Raw genomic sequence first — 22,660 nt, 5'->3', positions numbered from 1 at the left:
CCGCCCTCATCCCAGCCTGGGTGCTCCCTCTCCTGGCCGCCCTCATCCCAGCCTGAGTGCTCCCTCTCCTGGCTGCCCAGCCTCCTATCCCATGGTCCCTCTCAGAAACGAGGCAGCACTCCGCACGCCTCCCTTCGGGCCCTCTGCTCCAGCCTCTGCAACTCAAGCCACTGTCCTAAGCACAGCTGCGTCCCCCAGCTGTACTTCTGTCCTGGCAAAGCTAGTGGCACCCTACTCCCACCCCACCTCCTGCCCCCCAGCTCCACACCAGCCGGTTACGCCATTTGCCTCAGGTCAGGCCCCCACACTTGACCAGCAATTCCGCCAGGCCAGGCTTTCCCGAGCACCCAGCCTGGACCTGGCACAGGGACTGCCCACCCTGTGAGGACGAGGCAGCAGTGTGGCATGGTGGGCTGTGAGCCGGGCTGGAATTCTGACCCTGCACTCACTGTGACTTTCCTCCCAGTCTCAGTTTCCCCATCTGCAAAGGTGTCCAAAGCACCCGCCATTATCCAAGAATGCTGGGAGGATGAAGTTCATTCCAGTTCACAATTATGGGACGACAGAGCCCAAACACCAGGACTTTGAAGTCTCCGCTGGTTCAGACACGGTGAGTACACTCTTTGGAAGGGGCACCTCCAGCACACTCAGGGGGAGGAAAACGGCCGCCAGTGACGCAGAGCCGCAGTTCAGGCCAGTGCGCACTCAAGCTGGAACGTGCCACAGACAGGACAGACTTCAGTACTGAAATAGATGCAGCTAAAGCTCGGTAGCCACCTGAACAAGCTGAAACCGGGAAAGGTGAAGAACAGGAAATGGTTTTTGGAAGCACACCCCCCCCAATGCCGTCAATGAGAAGATTGCCATCCGAGCAAGAAAGCAGAAAGCAGTCCAAAAAGTTCTCAAAATTACCAAAAAAGAAAAGGGCTTTGAAGATGAGTGAGTCAGAGGAAAACTGACTTCGCTCCTAACTCTCATCTTTCCATTTCCCCATACAACATAGGGATGGGAAATTTTGTGCAAAAAATGTACTTTTCAGTCAACAATGACAACACGGATGCACTGAGTTTTTTTGGGCTTTTAGAAAGATCAAATAATTTTACTTCGAGTTCCTCACGACTGAATTGTCTCCATTCTTACGTAGTGGTTTTCAATACGTCAGCTGCTAATGATTAGAATAAAATGTTCAACATATTTCTAAATCTGGATTTTACTTGATGCTTTATATTTCCAAAACCATCTATTTTAAAAAGCAAATATTTATTTTGCGGATTTTTCTTTAGTTTTGTGAAGTCTCATTTTCTTAAGAACAATATAAATATTGATGTTGATGCTGCAACATGAGGCAAAATAATTACCAAAACAAGCATTTCTGCTTTTCTCCAGTATTGCCATCACTGGTGCTTTCTGTGATTCCATCTTCACAACTCATGGTAGTGATTCCAATGAGCTCCAGGCCACTGATGATAAACTGAGGCACAGAGACATGAGTGCCTGACCCAGGGTCCCCCAGGAGTGGAAATGTCCGTCCAACTCCAGCACCGCCACATCTATCTGGCTGGAGGCCTGTGTGACTCCAGCGCCCTGATGCCCGTCACTGCCAGGCCATTCCTGGACCTTCCCTCTAGTACGAAACAGTGAGGCAGGACCAGGGGCCTCCCTGCTTCTCCATCAGGAAACCAAGGCCCAGAAAGGCAGTCGTGTCCCTTGTGAATTCTCTAAGCTGCTGGTAACAGCTGAGGCGGGTGAACTGGGTGCACGTTACAAAGCACTTTTGCACAAGTTGGATTGGGTGGAATTCTCACCAGCACCAGTGAGGAACTAGCTGAACAGCTGAAGAAACTGGAGCTCCAAACCTAAGTGACTCCCCCAAGAGCCCCAGTGGCAGCCCAGGTCACAGCCCAGGGCTGCCTGGCCCCAAAACCTGCTCCTCCCCAGCCCGTCTGAGGGCAGGATGGAGGGGGCAGGCCACTAAGTGCAGAAGCCCACGGATAACTAAACGCAGCCAGGCTTTATTATCGCAACAAACTCCAGGGGCACGCTGTGGAACTGCAGAGGCAGATGCCCAGAGGTAGCGAGGCAGGACACGGCCGCTCCTCCTCCAGGGCCAGGTCGCTCTGGCCAGGGACGAGAGAAGGACAAGTGGGAAGCTGGAGGCGATATGGGTAGGAGGCGAGACGGGCGCTCACTTGAGGCGGTAGAGGGCCTTGCGCTGCAGGCGATGCTGGATCTCGCCCCGCCGCAGCATCAGCTGCAGGACCTTGTGGATGGCATGCTCCGGGTATTTCTGCAGGAACACAGGGCTGGATGCAGGAGCCGCCAGGACACCCCGCCAGCCTGCCCAGAGCCCACGGAGCCCCAGCACCCCTCTGCTCACACGGAACTTAACACTTTATAAGAGGCTTTCATGCCCTGAGTTGGTAATAACGGCCCACATTTCTTGAGCACCTACTCCTTAGGCAGCATCTCTACGTACATTAGCTCATTCCATCCTCACAACCCTGTGTGGCTGGGGCTATGATTACCCCCATTTCACAGGGCAGCAAACCGAGGCAGAGAGAGGCTAAGTCACTTGCTCAAAGTCACACGGCAATTAAGTGCTAGAGCTGGGACTTAAATTGAGTCCATCTGGCTCTTGCCATCCCTAAACCTCTCTAAGCCCGTCTCTAGAATGGGCAGGCAACCACTTACTGCTCTAAGATAGAAACAAAAGGCTGTAGATGAAAAGGAGCTGAGACTGGAAGCTGGGATCATCTGAAGACGGAAGGTTCGGCACAGCCTCATCTCCTTCCCCATGAGGTCAACAGCACCCTCCCCAATGAGCTGGGAGCCTTGGCCTCTTGGCTCTGGCCACCCACCCCTGAAACAACCCAGGCAATAGGGAAGAGACAGATGAGAAGGGCTAGGGGGGACTTGGATGTAGCTCCACTGGGCCCCCACTACTTCTCATCTCCCCTACATCTCCCCCAGGGGACAGAGAAACACCCACTCTCTCACCCAAGACAGAAGCAGTCCCCAGGAGAGGAATGATGGGCAAGGAGTGGCAGATGTGCACCCACCCCACCTCTTCCCACCCCCCACCCTTGACCCTCTCTGCTGAGCAACCGGACAAGGCGATAGGGTGACCAGGCCATGGGGAGCCATCCGGAGACCCCTCCGTCCCCTGCTGCCACAGCCCCAGGGGAGGCCCACCTGCTTGGTGAAGTCCTGAATGATGCTGTGCTCCGACACCTGGGAGCCGATGGCAAAGCGGCGCTTGAGCTGCTTCTCGATGCGACTCAGCATCTCCTGGTCCTCCTGGCTGGTGAAGCCCTCCACCCCTGCAGTGGGAAGTGGGAGGCAGGGTGGGGTTAGGGATGTCAGGGCCCCAGACTGCCCACAGTGGAACGGCTTGGGGAGATGCAGGCCCTATCCCAAGGCAGGGCAGCCTGAGCTGGGCCCAGGAAAGTAAATTTGAAGGAACAAGCACCCACCCTTAAAAAACCAAGGCAACAGGGAAGGGCCCAAGTGTGCCGGAGCAGCAGTGAGGGATGAGGTGAGGAACAAGGCAAGCGTTTGGGGAATGTTCCAGACAGAGGGAATAGCAGGTACCAAGCCTGGAGGTTGGAGCACAGCTGACTCACTCAAAATGCCCCTCAGGAGGGTGGAAGGGACAAGGCTAGAGTGGCAACAAGGGGCCAGGTCCTGCGGGCCCCTGTAAGCCACAACACGGGTTGCACTTTGAGTATGGCAAGATGAGGAGCCACTGGAGGACTCATGAGCTGACTGCAGTGAGAAAACTGCCAATAGTCAAGAAAAGTATGCGAACTATGACATGGATTCCATCCAGCTGGACAGACAGCAATGACAGATTCCTAAGAGAGTAGATCCTCAGATCGAAAGCCAGCAGGGATCCAGGAGGGAGGGCAGGCTGTCAGGGGGCATCGATGAGGGCCCGAGTAGCCCTCAGCAACCAGGAGGCTCACGACTTGCAAAGACGGCTGCAGGTGCTTGCTGTCCCAGCCTAACAGGAGATGCGACTGTGGCTGGGAAAGGCCCGGAAGAGGGCCTTCACTACCCAAGATGACCAGGAGCAGGGGAGGGCAAACCTCACTGCCTGGAGCTGAACTAAGGAGCCTCCAACTCCTACAAAGACAGCAAAGCCCAACTCAAATATCACTGCCCCAAATCATTCCTGCTGTGTCCTCAGCATTCCAAAAAGCACTCTGTTAGCAAACATTTCATATGACAAAAAGCCCCTCCAGCACAGAGACTGAGTCTTCACCTGGGCTGTGTGAGGTCAGAACCCCCCCTCCCCGTTAACCTCCTCTCCTCCTCTCCCGCCCCTCATCCCCCGCCTCCCCCCACCCTCCGCCCAGCCACACTGGCCAACTGGAGGTTCCTTAACTCAGCAAGCCAGCTCCTCCCTCGGCATCTTGACACTTGCACTCCCTCTGGCTAGGAGGCTCTTCTCCCAGGAAGGGTCTCTGCTCCATGCTAGAGGCCACCCCAACCACCCAACCTACACAGCAGCCGCCACCCTCCTCCCACACACCTGGCCTCACTGGGATCCTCTCCACTGCACTTCCCACTGCCTGCCTCTCCCCAGCGGGGCAGGGACTTTGTGGTTTGTTTGCTCTTTTATTCCCAGCACTAGAACAGGGCTGGCCGATACTAAGGACTTGGTATTATCTATTGGACGACCGAGGGGTCCTACCCCAGAAGGGTCTGGCACAGATTCAGTGCTCAGCAAATGGCTGCTGGAAGCCAGAGCCCAAAGGGTGCAGCAAGGACTGCGGTGGGTTAAGATACTGCGGTGGGAATCTACCTCGGGCTGTATAGACGTCTCCCTGAGTGAGTTTCCTCACCTTTAAGACAGGAAGGGTTGCTGGGAAGGAAAATGAGGAAATTTATCTTCAGAAGCACTAGAAATGGTAATGAGTGCAAAAGGAGTGCCGACTGTTCTTAACAGTGAAAGTATAATTAGGACTTCTGAACTGGGTAAAGAGGACTGGATTCCAGACTCTGGAGAGAAGTTGCTTCCTCCCACCTGGGAAGAAACTGGCTTGGGGGAGGAAATGGGGAGGGGGCTGATGGCCAGAAGGAAGCTCAGAAAAGCTCAGCAACAGTGAAGAAGCAACAATGCTGCAGGCCCCCAGCAGGCCCAGCCCAGCCCGGCCCGGGCAGCTCCGCGATGCAGAGCCCACAAGACGGCCCACGACGGAGCGCCATGTCTGCTCACCTGACAGGGTGCCGGACAAGGCAGCATCCAGCGTGGACACCTGGAAGAGCCTCAGAGCCTCCTCCACGTCCGCCTCGGTGGCGAAGGGCTGCAGCTTCATTTTGCTGAGAGCCTCGGCAATGCGCACAACAGCCTCCAGCTGCCTGGAGGGGAGCGACGGGCTGCTCAGGGTGGCCTCAGCCTGCTCTCCCCACCTCCTCCCACCCCGGCCCCAAGGAGCTTGCCCAGGGCAGCAGACTTCAGAGGTGCCTGCCAGATCTGCCCTCTTACTAATGGCTCCCAGTTTTATTACAGCACACACCACCCGGCCTCGCTCGCAGCTGGGCATATCTGTGCTGACTGCATTGTGGCCAATAAGCTGTTAAGTCCAAGCATCGTGTAGGGATTTAAGGAAGTGCCCTTAAAAGGTGAGCCCTTCTCTTCTTTTCTCCCCTCCTGCCTGGAGTATGGAGGTGATGGCTAAAGTTCCTGCAGCCACCTTGGCATATGAGGACAAGAGTGAGACTGAAGGAGAGCGGCTGTGGCTCAAGCTGTTGAGCGCCTGCTTCCCACATGGGAAGGTTCCGGGTTTGGTTCCCGGTGCCTCCTAAAAACAAAACAACAAGCAAGCAAATAAATGAAAAAACTAACTCAGGAGAGCCGATGTGGCTCAGTGATTCAGTCCCCAGCCTCAGTACCTCAAAAAACAAAACAAAACAAAACCAGTGAGCCTAAAGGAGCCCTGGCAACTCAGGAACCATTGTGCCAGTTCTGAGCCACCCACCTCCACTTTTTCTCATGAGAGAAACTTCTCAGTTAATCAAGCTCCTTTATTTAGGTTTTCTATCAGGGGCAGTCAAATCACTTCTAACTAATCAGCAGTGGAGACAGAATTCAAACCAGGTAGGGCCAAGCTCCTTAAACCACAATACTCTACTGTCAAGATTGATGAGCTAGGCCCTAAGGAAACTGAGGCCGAGAGGAAGCAGTCTCCCCGCCTCACACACTGGTCTAGAGCCAGGACCAGGGCTCTGGACTCGCAGGCCTGGGTCCATCCCTCACCCTCAGGCTGCCGCACAAGCCCAGGGGGACACCACACCCATTCCAGAGGAGAGGGCCTGACTCCCCAGCCCCAAACACCACCAAATCCAAGGCCACTGAGACTACTGCTGACCCAAAAGGCTTCCTCTCCATCCGGGAGACACTCCTAGAGGAGGAAAGGGAGTCCCTCGGCCAGCCTGCGCGCCTGCTCACCGCACAGTGATGGGGATGCTGGAGCGGCGGTCGCTGTCCCTCTCGTGCTGACGGGCCCCGCTCCGCATGATGATGTACCGGTTCTTGAGCTTCTCCGCAGCCTCTGCCGACAGCCGGGGGCCACACTTCCTGCAGGACAGTAAGGAACAGCCGGTGTGAGGCCAGGAGGGCACCTTGGGTTGCCCCCGGGCCTGGCCTGGCCCACCCCCAAGGCTGGCAGGCACGTGCCTTCCCACCACACCCAGCTGCTCTCTCATGCAGACTGGGGCACCGTCAACGCTGGAGGCAGGAGCCACAGCACCAGCATCAGGAGGGAAAGGAGGTGGAAGAAAGCCAGGAACACCTGCAGGGCTGAGAGGCCCCCTCTGCTGCTGGGTCGGGTGAGCCGTTCAGCCACAAAGTCACCCCCAGCACCACGAGTAACCAGCAACTGGCGCCACCTCGTGGTTGGAACAGTGTCATGCAGAGTTCAAGCAGGGTCTCCACCTCCTCCACCCAACCTGCTGAGGCTGGTCAGTGACTGGTGTCCAGGGGTAGGGGCATGTGTCTCTCCTGAGAGGGAACCGCAGGGACGTGGGGGTCTGACTGGTGCCTTCCACCTTCCTATCTCCTCTATCCCCCATGCTGACTGAACCCCTGACTCAGGGGGCACCTGAGACCGCCTCAATCAACCCCTCATCCTCAGCAGGACAGAGAGGCCTGGAGGAAGGGGTGGACATGGAGGAGACTGGAATCCAGGCTCTCTAACTCACGTCGTGGACCCAACCCTCTAGGGACTGGGCCACAAAGAGCGCAGGTCCACCACGCAGGTCCACCACGCAGTCCAGTGTCCCACCCATTAGAAAGTTCCTAAAGATCCCACAGCCCTGGGGGTATAGCTCAGCACTGGGTGTTGAGAATCTCCGCACAGTGGCTAAAAGCACAGCCTAAGGCACAGACTCCCTGTTCAAATTCTAACACCACCACCTCCTACACACGACCTTGGACAAGTTACTTCACATTCTTTGCCTCACCTTCCCCTAAGAGATTTTGAGAGAGGGTTAAAGTTCATTTATGTACATAAATTGCTCAGAATGATGCCTGGCACAGGGTGGGTATTCACTATTATGATTACTATTATTGAGATTCAGGGAGAATGACAATTAACAAACCCATAGCTGTCACTTCCTGAGTACTTACTTTTTGCAAGATTACATTGAGCACTTACTCATTATCTTGTGCAATCCTTACATCAGCCTGGGGAAAGCAAGGCTGGAAGGTCAACTAACTTGACCAACGTCACAGAGTTGACCCAGACCCAGAGCCAGTGGCACCAACTCCACACTGTCCATCACCTAAATGCTACCCTCATTTTGGAGATGGGCAAATGGAGGCAGAGAGCCACTGGGTGACTTGTGCAGGGTCAGGAGCAGATTCAAAGCTGCTAACACCCTAGGAATCGGTGTCCTTGGGCCGTCCTATGTGAGCAGGCCCGGGAGCCAGGCAGCCCCACCCTGCAGGCCTGTGTCAGGACTCACGCCCGGCAGTAGGCGATGAACTTCTTCAGCTTGGCCAGGTCAATCTCGCCCTCCACGGCCTGAGTCTGGGTTAGCGCACTCACATGCAGCGTGATGACATGTTTGGCCAGCATCTGGGGGACAGAGGGACACCAGGTCAACCCTTAGGCCCTCCAAGCCCAGGTCCCAACAGAGGTTGAGCAGGCAGGGTGGAGGCCCCAGGATTCTGGAGGCAGAAGGGGCCTTCAGATGCACGGGGCTCCCACGCTTGCCTGAGTGCCAGGAGCTTGAGGCAGGCACCTGGAGGCTCCCTGCTCTCCCACCCGACCCCCCCACTCTGCCTAGACATGGCCAGGCCCAGCCGAGGAGACCAGGGTCTCTGCTTGAGGGGCAGGCACTGGAGCTAATTCGAGCCAATGAGCATTTGACCTGGGACTTTTGTAAAAAATGGAAAAGAGGAAGGCCCCCTGCTCTTTCCTTGGGGACTGTTAGGCTGATAAGACAAAACCCTGGAGCTGCCAGGGATTGCCTTTGCCACTGTAAGGGGAAGGGCTACCTGAGGAAAAAAAACCACCACCAAGGAAAGCAGGGCAGAGACGCTTTCTGAGAACCTGAATCCAGCTGGGCATTAAACAGATCTTCCTTTAGACTTGTCAAGTACCTCAGCCACTAAGTTCTTTCCTTTCAGAACTGGACGTCTGTTACAACCAAATGTCAACTTCTCCATTTCACATACAGAGGAGAAGGCCCAGAGAGAATGATTTATCCTAAATCACACAGCAGGTCACCCACAGCAACGGTGGGGCCAGGGGCCTCATCTGGTGCCCTCCGCGGTCCAGGCTCACCTGCTGCACCCTTATCGGCTATACTTGGTGGTGTGGGCCCTACCTAGGGTGGACCCTCCAATCACCTGCCCAGAGCCAGACCCTGGGCACCTGGCTCCCCAGCCTGCCCCCGGACGCACCACATCCCTCTCCTCGTTGTGCTCATCCTTGACAATGAAGATCATGTCGAAGCGGGAAAGGATGGTGGGCATGAAGTCGATGTTGTCCTCCCCCTTCGTCTCATCCCAGCGGCCGAACACCGAGTTGGCTGCAGCCAGCACAGAGCAGCGTGAGTTCAGGGTGGTGGTGATCCCGGCCTGAGAGGGGACAGAGGAGGGGAGGAGATGACACAGAATTCAGGACCCGTCACCCTGTTCTGGACCTGCTGCTGCCTGCAGAGGCCTGGGCAGCAGGGGCCCCAGCCAGGCCATCGGAGCAGCCCGAGCACGGCTGGGTTGGGGGAGGAGGGGGCTCTCCAGACAGACCGCTCACCTTGGCAATGGAGATGGTCTGCTGCTCCATGGCTTCGTGGATGGCCACGCGGTCATCTTCCCGCATCTGATTGGGGGACAGAAAGTCCATTGGACCCTCCCAAGTGAGAGGGGCAAGGGAGCAATGGAAGCAGGAAAACTAACGGCTGTTCTGAGTGCCAACTTTATGCCAAGCTAAGATGTGCGCCCCTCTAACCATGGTGACAACTTTGTGGGTCTGGATTTCCTCTCTCCATTCTCCAAGTGGAGAAAACTGAGGCTAAAGAGGTTAAGCAACTTCTCAAAGGTGCCCGAGAGTGACAGGCACTGAATCCACGTCTCCCAAAGCAAGTCAGAGGCTGTCCGCAGAGGTCCCACGCCCAAGCCCCACAGCCACTAGGAGACACCCACCTCTCGGCCACTCTTGGCACTCACCTTGTCAAACTCGTCGATGCAAACGACTCCACCGTCAGCCAGGACCATGGCTCCACCCTCCATGATGAAGTTCCGGGACGAGGGGTCCCTCATGACTGAGGCTGTCAGGCCAGCCGCGCTGCTGCCCTTCCCAGACGTGTACACCTGCGGTGGGGGGAGGAGTCGGGCCCAGCTCCAGCTCCATTCGCGAGCCCAGTGGACCAGAGGGTCACAGATCAAAGCTGGCAGCAGAACCCAAGGCCACACGTAGCCTGCTAGATGCTTCCTCTAGGGCATTCACCTCCACCACCTCACCTGAGTCTCACCACGAGGAACACACTAAGGCTCTGAGAAGAGTCAGACTCAAAGCGGAATGGGGGCTCCTGACTCCCTGCAAAGGACATCCCTGTGTGTACACCTGCACTTTCCAATACAGCAACCACATACCACATGCTGCTACTGAGGACCTGAAAATGTGGCTGTGGCTGGGCAAACTGGGACATATATTCCTGTTAGATGGCGTAAGCATAGGAAATCTAGCACACTTCATAGCCAAAGACCTCTGCTTCCACCAGTACAAGCCCACCATCCACTGACTAAGGTGGGCACATCTTCTCCCTCTGCTGACCCTCCCAGACTGGCCTGTCAGGCCCCAAAGGACATGGGTCATCAGACACTTGGAGTCAGATCCCTGTTCTAGGGTGTATTAGTTGTGTGACCTTGGGCAAGACACTTTTCTATTCTGCTTGGGTTTCCTCATCCACAAGAGGTGTCTGCTAATACGTATCACCCAGAGAAGCACTTTACACAGGCCCGGCCCACGGACCGAGTTACCACTGTCATCCATACCACCATTTAGCAGATGGGTAAACTGAAGCTCTAGGAGATCAGGTTACCCACTCAAAGTCCACAGCTCATTACTAAGCTGATATACAAACTCTGAGCTCTCAGTCCAGTGCTCTCACCACGACCACCCCCGCCCCAAGCCCACGCACTCCCGCTGGTTCCCTGCCTCTTCTCTCCTCTCTGCCTTGCTGACCACAGCCAAGAGGAAATGAGGGGGAAATCTGGGGGACCCGGCCCACCAAGGGTGTTAAGGACCAGTGGCCTCAGCCTCCCTCCCTGCTGGGGCAACCATGGGGAGAGAAGGGTTTTCCTGGGCCACTTACCCCAATGGGAGAACACTTCTCCACAAACTTGAGAAGCTGGGACTTGGCCGTCCCCGGATCCCCGAGCATCAGCAGGTTGATGTCTCCTCGGCGAGTGAGCCCGTCAGGGAGCCTGGAGAGGGTGGTTAGTTGGACCAGCTGAGAGTCCATCCAGGACTCAAGTAGCTGGCCAGACAGCAGGCTGGCAGGCGCACCCCAACCTGACGTGGGCCTTGGAGACCTGAAGATGGAGGAGGATAAAAATTGCCTCCCAGGGGAGAAGAGGGCTTGCAATGAAAGGAAATGGCACTTGTGCTGGGTCCAGGTACATAGTAACCATGTGATAAACTTCCATCAGCTGGTAAGAAAAGAGGGGGAGCCATCAGTGGGCTGTGCATAGCACAGGGGAGGCTCCTGAGGGGGCAGGCGCCTGGTTCTATCCGAGACTGTAAGCAAGTCCCTTCAGCTCATTACACCTCAATATTCTCATCTATAAAGTGGGCAGAAGAAACTCTTTCTCACAAGACTGCTCTGAGGACTGACTGGTTTAAGCACAGACTCAGAAGACTGTCTAGCACATAAGAACTCAGTGTTAATCGTTAGTAATACTAGTATTGTCATTTGCTATTTCTGTTTCATCATTTCAAAAAAGCACCTGCTGTCCTCTGGGCGGCAGGTTTTTCACCTGCTTGTTCAGGTGAAATGGGTCCAGAGATGTGGTGTCTCCCTGGGGTTCCAGTGGACAAGGGAAAGAGTGGAGATTTAAGCCCAGGTTTCCTGAGTGCAAGCCCAGTGCTCTCCACACCACACTTACCAGGCACCCCCCCAGCAGTTTCCAACCAGGGTCAGGGATCTCTCCAGAGAGGGGTGCATGGATTAGCACCCCATCGACTGAGAGCAGGACTGGGAGCCAGGGAAGGTGCCTAGGGGTCAGAGGGTCCCAGGAAGAACGAAGGGCACCCCAGACCTGGCAGCTGTCCTTCCAACGGCCAAGCCAGCAGCCACCCCTGGAACGTGGGCCCAGATGCCCCACCTCTTTCGGGAACCCCCAAAGAGCAGGCAGGCGATGGCCTTCTTCATGTCTGTGCCCCCGAAGATGGAGGGAGCGATGCTCTTGGAGATGACCTCGTAGACATCGGGCAGGGCGGCCAGGCGGCGGAACTCCTCCTCCTCCTGCGGGGTCACAGCCCCGGCAAAGCTGCGGCCTGGACAGACAGGGAAGGGAGGGTGCCTGAGTGGGAGGGGGTCTCCCCTGGCCTGGGCCCAGCCCCCAGCCAGGACCGCACAAGCCTCAGCCTGAGTGAAGACAGAGCCAGTCCCTGCCCATGTTCCCCCGAGTTCATCCCATTAACCCCCAGCTCCTCACTCCCCATGAGCGGACCAGCTGTGCCCAGAGCCCAGGAGAGGAAGGGGGGTGGTTTCAAGCTATCAGGGGGCCAGATCAGGCAGGCCCTGGGGGACCCCCAGAAACTCTTCACTTTTTCAGCCAAGGAGTAACATGATGTCAATGGTCACACAGCATCTATCACTCTGGCTGCTGTGTGGAGAGGAGGAAGCAGAGGTTAGGGGGAGACCCTGGATGAGGCTTGACAACCCGGAAGGGTGACGGGGCTTGGACCAGGGCAGAAGTGATCGTCAGATCCAGAACATACTTTGAAAGTGGAGAGGGTAGATCTGCTGACAGATGTGGGGGGGGAGGGAGAGAGGAAGTGAGGAAGACAGGGTGGAGCTGCCCTAGCAGAGAGGGTGAGCTGTAAAGGCCTCAGGCTTTGAAGTGCATTGAGTCAACAGCTGGATATAAGAGTCTGGAATACAGGGAGACATCCAGCCTAGAGACAGGAATTTGGAAATTGCATGTAGTGTTTTCTTTTGTTTTGTTTTAAAGATTTTTTTATTTATTTCTCTCCTCCCCCCCCACATTGTCTGCTCTGTGTCCATTCACTGTGTGTTCCTCTGTGTCCACTTGTATTCTTGTCAGCGGCACTGGGAATGTCTCTCTTTTTTTGTGTGTGTCATCTTGCCGCATCAGCTCTCTGTGTGTGGCACCACTCCTAGGCAGGCTATGCTTTTTTTCGCGTAGGGTGGCTCTCCTTGAGGGGCACATTCCTTGAGTGTGGGGCTCCCCTACGCAGGGACACCCCTGGCATGACATGGCACTCCTTGCACACATCAGCACTGCGCGTGGGCCAGCTCCACACAGGCCAGGAGGCCCTGGGTTTGAACCCTGGATCTCCTATATGGTAGGCGGACGCTCTATCAGTTGAGCCAAATCTGCTTCCTGCCCATAGTGTTTTTTAAAGCTGTGAGAGATAAGCTCACCTAGGGACTGTGTGAAAGAGGACCAGAGACCATGCCCTGGGGCCCCACCCTCCAAGTCAATGCACTGCACTCTGAAAACCCTTGCAGGAGCTCCAACTGCCCTCAGGGTACAGCACCCTGAGCCCTCAACGCCCTTCACCTGGCTCAGCCCACTTGTCCCTGCAGTCAGACAGCACTCCAGCCAGATCCATGCCCTGCCAGCCCTCAAGGCCCTGTCCACATACCCCACTGCTAAGGAGCATCCCCACAAGGCTCCAGCTTCCCTCGCCTTCTCCTGACCTCCAAGCGTCAACATCTGATTGGAATCACACAATCCAGCAACTAATACCGCCTCATCACATGCTGTCCCTCAGCCATTTTATAGACGTCTTATTTCTCCAGCTACACAAAGCTCCTCCCCACGTGGAGCCCTGTGTGTTTTGCTTCCCTTGCGTCTCATCTCGGTGGTACCGAAGCACAGCCCTCAGTCCTTCAGCCACTCACTAGGCAAACACCCTCAGCCCAGGGGCCACAGGCGGGACAGGTTGAAGTTCCACAAACAATATAAAAATATAATATAAAATAATATAAAAATGGACATTCTAACAGGATAAGCACAAGGACGTCCTAGACTACCTCACAAGGTAATGGGCGAGCTGTCCACAGGTATGCGAGGACAGCCTTTTTGCAAGGCCCAGTCAGGACCCCAAAGCCAACTCACCAGAGCCATCTGTGTCCACCTGGATGCCAAGGACACGGATGTAGGAGCTCCGGATGCCCACACCCACCCTGTCGCGGCCTCTGCTGGAGGTCAGGCCAAACTTCTTGATGGAGTAGATGCCCATGATGGTGACCCTGTTCCCAGGGACCACCTTGTCACACAGGTACCTGAAAGCAGAACAGGAGAGGAAGAAAAGAAGGTGAGATCCTAGGGAGGTGGGGCAGCAAGTCCCTGGGCCCACCTACCCTTCTCAGTCATGGTCCACCTTGGCATTTCCATCAAATGCATCACGACTGGAGCTGGCACCATCCTGTACCACTCGAAGACCCAGCGAGCAGGGCCGTTCCCTCTCCTCACAGCCGAGCCCAAGCCTGGGCAGCTCAGCTGCCTGGAGGAGCTGCCAATCCCCAGGCATGTGGCAGCCACGCAGGAAGGCAGGTGGGGGCCTGGCTCTCTTCACCTTCACAGGCTTGGAGGGGAAGCTCAGGGGTAGCCCACCCAGGCGTTCAGAAGCCCATCACCTCTGCTGTCACTCTTCACGTGACTCCCTCTTGCCAGCTCAGGGCATTCCCTCCCAGCCTCCTTACATGGGCACTCCCCATTTCTGCCTCTTCCTGGCTCCATGATCTCAGCCAAATCCTTTTGCTTCTGGGCTTTCACTTCTTTAAAATAAGATATTAGAACAAGGAAGTCTCTGAAACCCTTCCAGCCAGAGCCAGTGTGACGTGGAGGAGACCGCAACCTGCATCTGCACTTCGCCACACTGCAGCTGTGTGACCACAAATAAATCTCTGTGCCCGTTTCTTTATCTCCAAGATAGGGATGATACAGTAACCTTACCTGCCTCAACTGCCGTGGCATCGAGAGAGACCATGAATAAAAAGTGCCGGGTGGTGCTCCAGGGACAATTGCTGGACATTGTATGTCCTCCCATGGCCCACTGGATGGAACGTGGGAGAGTGTGGGCTACAGTGTGGACCACAGGCCACGGGGTGCAGCGATGCCCAGAGATGTACTCACCAGATGCAATGGATGTGTCATGATGATGGGGGAGTGTGTTACTGTGGGGGGAGTGGTGGGGTGGTGAGGGCGGTGGGGGTGAATGGGGACCTCATATTTTTTGAATGTTAATATATTTTTTTAAATGAATAAATTGAGTAGAATTTGGGGGGGAAAAAAAAAGTGCCTTGTAAAGCACGTGTAAAGACCCTCACTGTCCTCTTCATTCTGTGAGTCTCTAACTCCTCTCTTCCATACCATACATCCCCTTGGATGTGGAGTATATAGGCATGCCCCTTGGAGAATAACCCAATATACATTGAATACTTAATATATGCCAGGAAGTGTGCTAAACACTTGATGTGCATTTTCCAACTTAAATCTCAAAGCAGCCATATGAGAGATTAAGGACTGTCATTACCCCCATTTTACTGATGGCAAAACTGAGGTTATCAAACTCATGTAACTTGTTCAACAAGCCTGACTATTACACTTTCTGTTGCCATGGATGGAAGATGATAAAAGCCAGGGATCCACTCCTCAGAATGTACACACAGGGAACATTTGCATGCAATGTCAGAGCATCCAAGCCCAAGTTAAGATGCCCAGCTCCCTCTGCCCTCTCTCCCACTTGCTTGGCAAATCCGAAGGCAGAATCTTAATGGGAAGTCCCGGGGGGAGTAGGGGATACCAGGCTAGGAAGTGACTTTCCCTGCAGCTGATTTTTCAGCTTTGCCGCCCCGGGCATGTTAGAACATTTTTCTGGGCCTCCCAGTTCTAAGAGGGCTGAGGAGATGCTCCTAGGAAGAGCAAGGGCTTTGGATGGCAACAGATGCAGGCTCAAAGTCTAGCTCCTCCACTCGCTAAGCTGTTTAACTTCCAAAGTTACATTTCCATATGTGCAAAGTGGGGGCTGATGTGCCCCACCCCTGGGTCATAGGGAACATCAGAGATGAAACCTAAGGGAGGAAGCAGGCCCACAGCAAGCACTCTGTAAGCTGCCATCTCCCCTTCTGCCCACCAGCCATGCTCCAGATGATGCACATGACCCACCTAGCACCAGCTGTAGGGTGCAGCCAGGGACACCCACCCCCAGATGCCTCCCGCCCAGCCCATGCCTCACCTGTCACAGTAGAGCTGCATGTGTCTGGGCATCTCACCATGAGGCACTGCGTCAGGCAACTCCTGCAGCTTCAGGGTCTGGAAATCCACACACTTGCATTTGTCGGGCATGATGAAATAGGGGTCCAATGGGCACCTGGGACGCCCAGCCTGATCGCTGCATGGGGAGAGGAGAGGATCAGAATCTGGCCACCAAAACGACCTGAGAAGCACAAGAGCTGGGGCTCATCCATCCCAGTGGTCACAAGCCAAGACCAGCAGCATGTGAGAAGTCTCCAGGAGGAGCTGGGGACAGGCACTGAAAGGGGGGCTGAGCATCAGACCAGGAATCAGAGAAATGGCCCAAGCCCACCTCCCACTAACTTATCAGGTGGCAGCAGGCAAGTCGTACCCTCAGTTCCCTCATAGGCCTCAGTGACCCCATCAGTAAAGAGGGCTAGGTTATCAACGGCCTTACTAAACCCCTACTAAAACCCAAGACCTCTTCCAGTGAGATTTCAGGTCCCTCTAGACCATTCTGAGGTCAAGGTTTCTATGTACCGTATCACTCATCATTCAACAAATGTTATAGCAATAAACATCTATCAAACATCATAGCGCAGCACCTGCTATGTGCCAGGCACTGTCCTAGGTACAGGGGACACAGCCACAAACAAAAAGTCCCTGCTTGTATGGAGCTTAAATTCTAGTAAGGGGAGAAAAAACCAGCAAAGACAGCTCTATAATGCAATGACAACCCGTGAACAACAGGCAAATGAGGAAGAGCAGCAAGGAATGTACGGGCCAAATAAAAGAACTCAGAGGCTGGGGGAGGCAGCTCTGATTAGGTGCCATTCGAGCAGAAACCTGAAGGAAGTCAGGGCACAGACTGAAGTCTGAAGGAAAAGCGTTCTGGGCAGAGGAAACTGCAAGTTCAAAGGTCCTGAAATGGGGCTGTGCTTGGTGTTCCCAGGGCAGCAAGGAAGACGCTCCCTGGGGCCTGCAGAGGGGGACAAGGAGGGAGGTGAGGTGGAGGGAGCCAGGAGCAGGTCATGACAGGCCATGACTTTGAGTGAGCTGCAAGTACAGCTTACAGGGATTGTAACAGTTTGATATTACTCATCAATTCAAAAAAAAAAAAAAAAACTGGATTATGTTTGTAATCTGATCTGTACCTGGACATGATTGGATTATGATTAGGGCAGATAATTCTCACAGATAAAAGGCATGGCAAAGAACAGAGTTGGGGGTTTCTGATGTTGGAGTTTTGATGTTGGCATTTGATGCTGAAGCCTTAAGTTGGAGTCCCAGGAAGTAAGCTCACAGAGGAAAGAGAACCCAGCCCCAGGAAGAAAGGAACCCTGAGCTCAAAAAGAAGTGCTGGGAAAAAGGGAACCTTGAACCCAGAGAAGAAGCAAGACCCTGGAAGGGAGGAACCCAGGAAGCCTGAACCCTCGCAGCTGTCGGCAGCCACTTTTGCTCCAGTATGTGAAAATAGACTTTGGTAAGGGAAGTAACTTATGCTTTATGCCTGTTATCATAAGCTCCTATCCCAATTAAATACCCTTTATAAAAACCAACCAATTTCTGGTATTTTGCGTCAGCACCCCTTTGCTGACTAATACAGGGGTCATGCTGGCTGCTGGGTGGAGTTGACTGTGGGGGATGTCAAAGGACGAGGGAAGAGGCTTCTGCACAGATCGACATGAGAGGTACTGGGTAAACAGCAGGCAGGCCAGAGGTGGGGAAGACATGGCCTGATTCTCGAAATGTACATTTCTAAACAAAACTCAAAGGATTTCCTGATGGATACAAGATAGCAGATACATTTTTTTTTTGTAAGGAGAGAAATACTATGACACCAAAGCTTGGGGCCCAACACCTAAAAAGGTGACATTTCCTTTTACTGAGAGGAGCTGTGGGAGAAGTAGGTCTGGGATGGCATGGAAGTCAGTTTCGTTTGGGAGGTGTTCAAATTTGCCATGCCTACTGGATGCCCACGTGGGGAGGTCTGGCAGGCCCCTGGATCTACCGGTCTAGAGTCCAGTGCAGATTACACACAAGTCCTCTGCATACCAAAGGTATTTAAAGCCTGAGGTCACCCTGAGACAGGAGAAAACAGAAGCAGAGGGCTGAGCCCTGGGTCACTGCCACACGTAGGCCACGGAGCTGGGGAGGAGCTAGCAGAGGAAGCTAAGAAAGAGCAGCAGTGAGAGAACCATGAGGGCGAGGGTCTTTTCACTGGGGATTGGCAAATCTTTCTGGCAAAAGGTCAGATGGTAAATACTTCAAATTGTGTGGGCCGAAAAGGTCACATGCTATGCCTCTGCAGCACGAATGCAGCCACAGGCAGCACAGAAACGGATAAACTTGGCTGTGAATGTGGGCCATGCAGGAGGCAGGCTGCATCTCACCAGATGGCAGTTTGCTGACACCTGCTTTAGAAGTTTCCAGATTGACTCATCTGACCTGCTTTTCCCTTCCCTTCCTGGACATCCTATCAGGAAGAAGTCACCAATATAGAGGGACACCACAGCCCCAAGTCCCAGGGCCAACCCCACCGGCACCCACCTACCCAGCCCCTCCCAGTAGTCTCTAATGGGCAGCCACAGGCAGAGCCGCGCAGACCGCTAGGGGCACACTCACGTGTTGCACTTCCGGGGCAGGGAGTAGCCCTCCAGGCCGGGGCGCATGGCAATGTTGGTGATGGTGTTGCGGCAGCTGCGGCACTGGATGGAGATGCGGGTGGCCTTGGCGCGGACCGAAGAGGCTGCAATGATGATGCCAGGGATCTTCACCAGGTGCGACATCAGGTCAGACTGTAACAGAGCCATGGGGAGGGGCGCCAGTTAGAGGGAGCCAGGGGAGACCTGAAATAGGTTGGGAAACGTCCAGTGTGGGGAGCCAGGGAAGACAGGCAAGGAGCTGGGGGGAGATACAGCTCTTCTGTCCCGCAGAAAAACTGTTTCCTGGGCATCCACCCAAAGCCAAGCTGCACTAGACGTGGGGTTTGGGAAGACCCTCAGGCATGGTCCCTGCTTTTAAAGACCTCACAGCCCATTGCAGGGGGGAGGTACAAAGTGAGCACATTTCACAGCAAAGTGGTGGATGCCAGAAGACCTCCCAAGCGCCAGTGGTAGCTTCCCATGACCCGTACCGTACGACAGAGCACTAACCTGGGAAGCAGGCGACCCACGCTCTAGTTCAAATTCTGCCAAACTTTGCTTTGGGGCCTTAGGCAAGTCACTTCTCTCCGAGCCTCAGTTTCCCCATCTGAATGACCATTCTTACAATGGTAATGTTAATTTAAGTGTGTTGTTATTATGATATTTTTGTGGCTTTGTTTTAAAACACGACACCAAAAGAGTTTCGAATGAAATGATACAATCTATGGGAGTTGCTTCAAAAGAATCCCAAAGTCACAGAGAAATGAGATTGTCCACGAGTTGCTATTTATTGAGCTGGATGATGAGTACGTGGGAATTCATTATACTATTTATTCTCTTCACATATTAATGTTTGACAGGTAACAAATTCCAATGAACCTCCTACTTTCTCACTGGATATAAACTCCGTGAGCACCAGAGTTTGACTGTTTAGTTCAACATGTTTTTCCAGGACACAAATCAATGCCTTGCCCATAGAAGGAGCTCAGAAACTTTTTGTCCAACGAGCTCCTTTTTACAGAGGAAAAAACAGGCTCAGAAAGGTCGTGCCTGCACAGGGTCACAGAGCTGGTGACTAGGGTGGCCTGTATCTGAAGTCCCTCTCCCCCAACACAGCAGCTGCCACCACCCTCGGACTGACCTCCAGGTAGACCCACCTTGAGGCTGCGAATGCTGGACGGGCTGGCATCCGACCTGAGCATGACCTGGATGTCCTGGAGCACCTCCTCGCCGCTAGGCCGGGGCCGGGTCACCTCATCGGCCACTTCCTTGGCAGCTTCCTCCAGCTGAAGAAGGGGACAGGCTGTTAATGGCTGGGTCAGTGCATGTTCTGGGGGTTTAGTGGAACTCAGGGATGGGGTCCACTCACCAGCTGTAGGTGCTCAGCTGGCTGCTTATATAGGTAGTCGGCCAGGTCCTCATCAAAGCTGGCCAGATCCTCCATCTCCACCTCAACCCAGTACTCCCCCAGGTTGTAATGCCGTTTGAGTTCATCCCTGGAGTGGGCAGGTGGGCAAGGGTGGGGGCAGAAAGAGGCCAACACTGACTCGGGTACTCCTGTGCATCCCAACCTCCCCAGACTGCAGCCACCCCACATCACTCCTCTTTGCAACCTCACATCTCATTCCAGGTCATTCCGGTATTTAACCCTACAGAGGCTCCCAATGCTAAAAGGGATGTTCTCCAAAGCAAGCAGTCCACAAGATACGGGAAGGATGTTGACATGCACATAAAGGGTTCTATGCACAAGTGAGTTTGGGAAACACTCGTTGCAAACCAGTTCTTTCACTGCAGGAGTCCTCAGAGTCTTTAACTCATTCCCGGAGACTAACAATGCACACTCCTTGAACTGGGAGGCTCTAAGCCAGCAGGGACCTCGTTGTCTGTCTTGTCAACCACCAGACTCCCTACACAGCATCCCACGGAATTACTGTTCCAAGAACACATTTGGGGGACCACTGATTATTCACTGCCTGCTCCCCAGCCTCATCACAGGCCCTATCCCCCTCCCACTATATGTCCAGGAGCTATCATGAGCCCCTCACTGTAACAAGCCACCCCATTCCTCTGCTCATGTGATTGCTCCTGCTAGGAGAGCCTTCCCCATCTGAAACTCTTCCCTCTGCCAAGAGTCAACTCTGAAAGAATAATAATAAAAAGAAAAAAAGAAAAAGAGTCAACTCAAAGTTCAGGTGCTCTGGACATCTTCCCTAACTCTTCTGCCTTCTACATTCCTCCTTTTATTACCTTGGTGGTGTCACCCTAATTATCATTTTGTATCTCAGTGCCTGGCACACAGCAGGTGATCAAAGTCACCTCCTGCTTGAGTAAATGGAGGCAAGAATGTACCCATTTTACAGAACACAGGTTCAGAAAGAGTATCACTCCAAGTGATTCAACCAATCTTGGGCCCGACTTAAATATATATTCCCTGAATTTTAAGGTCCTGGGGAAAGGTGTGGCGTCTACACGGGTTTGACATGTCTCAGGCTGTACAAAAGACTAGAAGCAGGGACTCCATCTTGCTCAGAGCTGCAGCCCAGCACCTAGAATGGTGTCTGACACGAAGCAAGCGCTCAGTCAATATAAGCTGCAAGACTGACTGAATTAAGTGAATCATAACTACTGCCCTCACGTTTTACACTAGTAGAGAACTTGAGTTTACGAGATACTACAGACATCATTGAAAAGGACAGTAAAAGCAGATGAAAGGGGAGCAAGACCTGGGACAAAGAACCAAAGGTCCACCTCTGCCCACCTGGCTCTAGCTGGTGGTTGGTAACCTACTGACTCACTCGAAAGTTAACCTCAGGTATACAATAAGCAAAACCGTAGGCCGTGGAAGTGAGGGGCCCCGGGGCAGTGGGAACACCTCTTGCCAGGCGGCCAGGCTCCTCCGCAGAGTTCCTTCAGGTTTCCCCAGCTGGGCTCGAGGACACTAAAAGGCTCTACGTGAAGAAGCGTACGCAAACGCGTCCCGTCTCCCCAGCTCCTCTCCTCCAGCCCCCCAGGACGCCCACCTGTATTTGAAGGTGAAACCAGTGCGGTCGGTGCCCACTCGGTACTGCCGCAGGAACTCCTTGAAACGCCTCTGCAGCTGCGACTTGCGGGCCTGACCCTCATCGGCCCCGGGGTCCCCCCCGAAGCTGTCGCTGTAGAAAATGCCCGGGTCGTCGAAGCCCGACATGACTGCGCCTGGCGCGGGAACCGAAGAGTTGGAGCAGGCCGGGGGCGGTGCGCCTGGGCCCCGCGCTCCCTGCGACCCCGGCTCCCCGCCCGGAGCCCACCCATTCTCCAGGAGAAGCCCCTGCCCCACCCCTGTTGCACCGCCTGGTGCGGCGCCAGCAGACACCCCCGTGGGGCCGGCTCCCCATCTCCCCGGCCTCACCTCTCCCGTCCCGAGCTCCACGGACCCGAGGACACCAGAAGCGCAACGCGCCCCGGCCGAGTTTCGCGGGAAAACCCAGACGGCTCAGCCCGCGGCCGGGGCCGCTGCGCCCCTATTGGTTGGCCGAGGCCCCGCGGCCGGCGATTGGGCCGCTCTGCGCCCGCAGGCTCGAATCGCTTCCCCCGAGCCCCGCCTTCCGGGCCGGCTGCCGAAGCGCATTGGCTGCAGCGTGCGCGACGTCAGGACTCGCCTCCTTCCGGGCTCCATTTTGTATGCGGGACAATTTGGCGCGAAAACTTGTGAGTGGAAGAGGAACTGGCGGCGGCTCGGCGGGGCGCCGCTGCAAAGATGGCGGAGGGGCGGGCGCCGGCGGGAGCTCTGACGGATTTCTTGAGTACTTTAGCCTTTTTAAAAATCTCACGGGAAAATGACCCTTTCAGGGCCTTGGGGTGAAAGAACTAAGACTTCAGAAATTATCGGGAGCAATTGCTCAATTTAGCAACAGGAGAAAGGGGTTCTGAGTGAACACTTGGGGGTGTGCGATGCAGCGCCCTGGTTCTGAAGAGTCCGCCGTCGCGTAGGTGGGACGGCAGAGGCAGGATTCCAACGCGGGCCACCCGCGTCCCTGCTCGGTGTTCTTTCCACCCTAACACAGCGCCCCCCAAAGTTGAAGATGAATCA

At 54.7% G+C, this 22,660-nt stretch overlaps 1 protein-coding gene across 1 annotated transcript; it reads right to left on the bottom strand.

The window, feature by feature from the left end:
• Positions 1 to 1,992: 1,992 nt before the first annotated feature.
• On the bottom strand, positions 1,993 to 22,051 carry MCM5 (minichromosome maintenance complex component 5). The gene is made up of 17 exons (XM_004456415.5): positions 21,980 to 22,051; positions 21,612 to 21,786; positions 19,961 to 20,087; positions 19,749 to 19,877; positions 18,572 to 18,744; positions 15,948 to 16,103; positions 13,826 to 13,992; positions 11,840 to 12,011; positions 10,828 to 10,939; positions 9,680 to 9,823; positions 9,267 to 9,332; positions 8,915 to 9,091; positions 7,972 to 8,084; positions 6,455 to 6,583; positions 5,222 to 5,364; positions 3,193 to 3,320; positions 1,993 to 2,287 (listed from the first exon to the last, which is right to left on the bottom strand). The coding sequence occupies exons 2-17, from the start codon at positions 21,776 to 21,778 to the stop codon at positions 2,186 to 2,188; spliced, it is 2,205 nt and encodes a 734-aa protein (XP_004456472.1). The 5' UTR covers positions 21,779 to 21,786; positions 21,980 to 22,051; the 3' UTR covers positions 1,993 to 2,185.
• Between the last annotated feature and the right edge of the window lie 609 nt (positions 22,052 to 22,660).

This window comes from Dasypus novemcinctus, chromosome 12 (genome assembly GCF_030445035.2).
Source record: "Dasypus novemcinctus isolate mDasNov1 chromosome 12, mDasNov1.1.hap2, whole genome shotgun sequence".
Taxonomy (NCBI): domain Eukaryota; kingdom Metazoa; phylum Chordata; class Mammalia; order Cingulata; family Dasypodidae; genus Dasypus; species Dasypus novemcinctus.
This window is presented reverse-complemented; position numbering and strand designations above follow the sequence as displayed.